General features: G+C 33.0%; 1 protein-coding gene across 2 annotated transcripts; it reads right to left on the bottom strand.

Annotated features, from left to right (window-relative positions):
* Positions 1-1065: 1065 nt before the first annotated feature.
* LOC117123539 (E3 ubiquitin-protein ligase TRIM71-like) lies at positions 1066-6089 on the bottom strand. 2 transcript variants are annotated; one of them, XM_033269497.1, is made up of 4 exons: positions 5832-6089; positions 5212-5280; positions 3739-3817; positions 1066-3276 (listed from the first exon to the last, which is right to left on the bottom strand). In XM_033269497.1, exon 4 carries the CDS (start codon positions 3274-3276, stop codon positions 1108-1110), a length of 2169 nt encoding a protein of 722 aa, XP_033125388.1. In that variant the 5' UTR covers positions 3739-3817; positions 5212-5280; positions 5832-6089; the 3' UTR covers positions 1066-1107. The 2 variants fall into 2 exon arrangements, with proteins under 2 accessions (XP_033125388.1, XP_033125389.1); XM_033269498.1 differs by lacking the exons at positions 5212-5280; positions 5832-6089 and adding an exon at positions 4264-4563.

Here is a 6089-nt window from a genome sequence, read left to right as displayed (position 1 = left end):
GATATATTTTGCAAATGTCTGCAGATTGCTGAAATCATAATGAAAGCTGGGCAAGTTAAAATAAAAATGAGTTTCAACAGTAATTTTAATTAGACATTTCATTAACTATTTAGTTTCGTGAATCTTGCACATACAATACATGGTGCAACATTCTGACAACATTAGTCTAATGAGTAATGTAGAATAACATAGTATAATTAATGTCAAAACTGAGCATTTGCAGAACTACTCTGCAGCTTAGCTCAGTTGGTTAATCTGGTGGTAGCCACTACATGTGCGCTGAACCATGGAGATCTCAAGGTTCCTGGTTCTTCAACTCCCATCGCTGCTTCTCCTTGTGTTTCAGTTGGAGGGCTGGTACTGGTATTGGGTACTTATATTGCACCTTTCCCTTGCGGTTACGAAGCGCAAGCGAGACCTCAATAATAAGGAAAACAATGGTAGGCATAAAATCTGTCATTATTCAGGAACCTGAAGCATCACAATAGTACAGTCACACAAACAACAAAGACATAAACAGATTACAACAATAAAAACACAAAAGGAAAAAGCAGCAAAAAGAAACTTATGCAAACAAGTAATTATTGAGTACATGTTTAAAAAGATTAGGATCTGAGATATCTCTAAGGTCAGTTGGAAGATTATTCAAAAGTTTATAAGCATAACAAGGAAAAGAAAAACCTCCAATTCTATTGAATTAAATTACAGATGAAGAGAAATGTGTTGTATGTGAAACACTTCTGATGAGAGGTTTAAGCCATTGGTCCCTTGTGCATTTATAGCCCATGTGCACGTTAAAAAACGCAGTACAGTCTTCAGTAAAGAGTAGGGGATTGTCCCCTGGTGTACTGCCCAATCACCACCAGAAGGGCCCCACTGGAAATAAGTCTTTTTCTTGGTTTTTGTGGGCAATCCTTGGTGTTTACACAAAATATATCCTGCTTGTATATTACTGTAAACAGGTATAAATGATATTGTCCTGGAATGACAATTACTAGTCACAGTACATTATTTACTGTGAATTTATTTTGATGAAAATTTACATTAAAATATACAGTATATATATATATCAATTATGGTATAGGCAGCTTAATATTTCAATGTTATTTAATAGTTAAAAATGTTAATATTGTTTGCTGTGTAGTTTGCTACTGCTACTCTTCTTGGTCTATTTGAGATTACAGTAATTCCTAATGGAACATTTAATCCATCATCTTCATGATCTATTCGTTTAATAAAGACACCATTTTTATCAAATAATTGTAGTTTATGATTACTTGATACTATTATATTTTCATCCATATCCATTGTTACACCACAAGGACCCCAAACTTTACCATCTTCCTTACTAAAGCCTACAAGGATTCTCATAAACTTATCATTTGCATCAAACATTTGTATTCTATGATTGCTGAAGTCAGCAATGATCATATGACCTTCCTTGGTTAAAGTAACATCTTGTGGTTTATTCATCTGACCTACTTCACTACCCTCTGAACCTATCTTACCTAGTAGTCTACCATCATCAACATTGAATTTAAACACACAGTGAACCTCCTTATCTGCTACATACAGGACTCTAGTTTTTTTGTTTACTGTCAAGCCATCTGGATATTTCAATATTCCTTTACCAAATGAGATGATTTCTTTAAATTTATCATCACACATTACAACACATCTTCCTAAGAAATCACTGTACACCATATGACCATCACTCATTAGATGCATGCTATGGACCTTCACATCTTGGGGCACCTGTATCCTAGCAACAAAAGAACCTGATTGATTGAACTTTAATATATCTTTGCTAGCACTAGATACTAATATGCATCCATCTGTGTCTAACACTACATCTGCCACTTTATTTTCTTTCATATGTTCTTTATAATCTGATATGTTGCCAGTGGTATGTACAAGTCCCAGTGATTCCACCTTGATATTCACTGGAGATCCTATGATGTGCGCCTCTCCCGCAATAAACTTCATTTGCCAATCACCTTCCACATTGCATCTGCTTGTTATTTTGTACTCTCCATTTCCTTGATATTCTACCTCAGTGGCTGATTCTTTATGTGACGGGTTGCTTAGAGTTGCAGATAATTTACTTGCATCGCTCTCATTTAAGCTTGATACGGTTACTACAAATGGTTGTCCTTTTGTGACGGTAATTGCTTCATCATGTTGATCAACCTTGTACATTCCATCAACAGTTGTGATTTTACCGATGCATTCAGTATTCATTACCTCATCCAAGTTTGTAGATGGAATGAAAGTTGGTGTAATATTTTTTATATGAAATGATTTATCAAAATCAGTTCCTAAAATCTCATCTCTGACAGTGTTGATAGTTGTCTTATGGTATTCAAGAGTTTCAGTTTCTTGTGGTCTGTTCATCATTGTACTGATTGAGGCCATCACATTATTAACTTTAGTCAACTTTGTATCAATATTCTTAACTTGACTATCAACGTCTTCTTTCTTTTCTTTGTATATTTTTTCAAGATCTGAAATTAATTTTTTGCTTTTCTCTTTAACTTTCTTGATAAGTGTCTTCTCCTTCACTTCGATAGCTGTTCTGCATAACTTTAGGTGATATTCAAAGTCAGATCTATTATTAGTAATTGAATCAAGTGTTCCTTGCAATTTGTTTTTAATGCCTTGAGCTGTATTAATAACTTCATTAGCATTGTGATTAAAATCATCAATAGCAGTTATCATTGGTATCACATTATGTTTATTTTGATAGCAACGAAGTACATGCTTACAATCATCACATGCTGATTTCTTGCAAGTTGAGCAGTAAAATTCTAGCTCTTTCTTGTAGTGAGTTGGACATTTGTTGGGTTCATCTTTGCTTCCTTCTTCATTCTCATCTAATGTGTACAATGGATGGTCTTTCAATGCAGGTATTAACTTGTGTTGTTTAATGCAGTCTGCACATAAGTACAGTAAACATTCAGGGCAATTGTATTTTGGTTGATTATCACAGTTTAAGCATTTAGCTGGTTTTTCAGATTCAGTCTTTTTTACATATTCAAGTAGATGATTTATCATTTCATTAGAAGTGAGTTTTTTCAAATCGCCTTTTGTTAGTTGATAATGCTGACCACATTTTTGACAACTCAACTTGCCCTGTGTTTGCATTAAAGTTTCTAAACAGTGAAGACAGTAGCTATGGAGGCACTTGAGTGTCTTTGGCTCTGTCATTCTCTCTAGGCAGATGGCGCATTTAAGATCCTCTTTGTCTAAGAATTGTAGTGCTTTGACAGCATACATCTGTAAAAAAATATATTGTAGTGTTACTTAATATGTGTATATTGTTATAATATGCTAATTTTTATTAGGTGAATACTGATAAAAAAAATTTTGTTTATACAAAAATGCAATACTGTATTACATTTATGAAAAAAAGTCAATTTAAACAGATGATGTTCAAATAATCCCAGGGATTTAGTAATTTTGACCTGTTGAATGCTGGTAACTTCAGTCCAAAACCAAATCGGCCTAAACCAATTAGGCCCAAACCCAAACAGCTAACTTAAATACGATAACAAAATTTACACATAGGATAAATTTGGAAGTAGCTGTATACACGAATTGAATAAGCTACAGAAGTTGCGGCGTTGTTTTTTTAGGAAATTTTTCTTGTTAACCTCTGTTGTCAATGTTTTACTCAATTTAATGTTTGTATAATTGAGTGTCTTTAATTTGAAAATAATATCAGTATCAAGTTCTTACCTTGAATCAGTTGTTTGTCAAATGGTAGAAATGGAAGTGTACCTGTTGCTACCTGTGATCAGTTGAATGTGGGAGGTTTCTGAAATTTTGATTGAATTGTGTCAGTATAGGTACCAAGTCCAAAGCCATGCACTCAAAATGTATTGATTTTGAGATAGCTCTAAAATCAGACAATGTATTGTATTATGGTGGCAAAAAAATGCATACAACATTTATATTTTGGGTGGTTTGTTATCATTTAACATGCATCCCTGCCTAACAATTTGTTTTGTGTGTTAATCAAGTATAACACTAACATTTAAAACATCTTTATTTGTAAAGGATTATTACACAATCATTAGGTCCTTCGACAGACTAACAACAAGTCTACTGTGGATTACTGTGATGATGATAATAAATTTGTCCATGTTTTAATAATTAGCAATAAATTACTTTGTAAATAAAATTTTAACATGTTTGTGTCATAGTGATACAACTGTTTAGATTTCGATTTATATCGCATTTTCATGGTTTTATATTACATACTTGTATCTACTTTGTTTTCATCCAGTGAGCAAGAGTGATATTTTACCAAGAGTAGGGCTGGAGTAGCACTTCGTATGTGTAAAGAAAGGCGCTTTATAAATGACGATATTGGATTGGATTTACAAGGACAGGTAAAACACAAGTAATTAAAAACTTAAGTTTCATTTAATTCATATTATGTGTTAATGATACAAATATGATGTACAATATTACAACCGTACCATTTATAGCTATTCATGTACTATACAGCATTCATAATCTTTTTATGTTATTTAATTCACCCTAAACAAGGCATGGAATCCAATCCATTATATGCCATGAAATGCTTGTAACATCTAAGATTGAAAAATAGCGTGAACCATCACAGCCCATCAACAATGCATGCTGGAATAGGCATGTCGACCGAGAATGCTCATCATGTGGTTTAACTTCTGAGCACAAGTGCAATTCAGAATGTAAACCGCTCCGCCAAACCTCCTTTCATATTGTTGGTCTACAGATCTCCAAATTGGAACAAGTGTAACAGATAAGGGTTATGTAGAGATTATGTTACTAATTGCAAACTACTGTAGGCAAGCTATGGATGCAAATGACTGAATATTCTAATGACAAAGTGATGTCAATGTCGGTTCAGCAATATTGCTTGCATACACACTCTATAGTTTATGTACAACTCCATTTTGGGGTTTTAACTTGAATATAAGTATCATTTCTTATTTTATTTGCTATTGTTATTATTATTATTGTTATTACTATTGTTTTACTGTTTTTCTTTTCTTAGTTTACACTATATAATTTCTGTATAAGAGAGGGGCAATCTGCAGTTGTGCTATATAAATATAAATAATATTATTATATTAGTTTATCTCTGTTGTCAATGTTTAGTCAATTTAATGTTTGCATCATGGAGTGTCTTAATTTAAAGATACAATCATATTAAGTTCTTACCTCTGAATCAATTTGTGTGTTGACTGGTAGAAATGGAGATGTACCTGTTGATACCTATGTGGGCGTTTTCTGAAATTATCAGAGTGAATGTTAAATTTTATTTACATGTTTATAAATTAGAGTAACTGGTTGAAGAACCCTCAGTTCCTTCCTAGCCTTAAACATACATAATTTATTTGTGAAGTTTTACAGAGTTTTTACCCTATAGTAATGAAAAAAATTACTCTAATTATTAATTAGATGGAAATGTAGAACAATGCTACAGAAATATTCAAAGACCCATAACCCATAAATAGGCCTAGCCTAATTTCTAGGAAAATCAGTTTTCCATCAGGAATTTAATGTATCATTTTTTTGCTAGGTGTACCAATCAGAATTGTTCAGATACTGATATAAAACTCAAGAAACAAATTGAGCCCTTTAAACCTGTAACGCTGTTAGTGTTACAATATCAATACCTATTGCCTCTTAGACAATAGACACAACAAGGGTAGGCTACGCTACAGAAGTTTTAAACCCTTTTGGGCCTGGTAGCATGTAATAAAATCATCATCATGTGATATTATCCTCCAAGTCATCAAGCAAAGTGTATATTCAATAAAAAAAAAAACATAAAATACCTTGAAAGCTTTAATTCACTTTAATGCAGTAGATAAATGACATCTGTGCACTGCATATCATTTTCTACTGTACAAGGAGGTTACAATAGTGTACTTGAACTGTGGAAATTCCCTTACGACTATTTATAGAGTGCTCACAGACAATGTTGTAAATAAACATGGCTGTCAAACACAATTGGCCATACTAAAGACTAGCATAGAGTGCTCACAGACAATGTTGTAAATAAACATGGCTGTCAAACACAATTGGCCATACTA

This window comes from Anneissia japonica, unplaced genomic scaffold, assembly GCF_011630105.1.
Source record: "Anneissia japonica isolate Jap-2015-1 unplaced genomic scaffold, ASM1163010v1 scaffold287714_len2871179_cov188, whole genome shotgun sequence".
In the NCBI taxonomy this organism is placed as follows: Eukaryota; Metazoa; Echinodermata; class Crinoidea; order Comatulida; family Comatulidae; genus Anneissia; species Anneissia japonica.
The sequence above is the reverse complement of the archived record's forward strand: the minus strand, read 5'-3'. Positions and strand labels throughout refer to the sequence as shown.

What these genes read in the sequence shown, in the direction of transcription:
- LOC117123539 (XM_033269497.1), bottom strand. Translation starts at nt 3,276, where the DNA reads ATGTATGCTGTCAAAGCACTACAATTCTTAGACAAAGAGGATCTTAAA.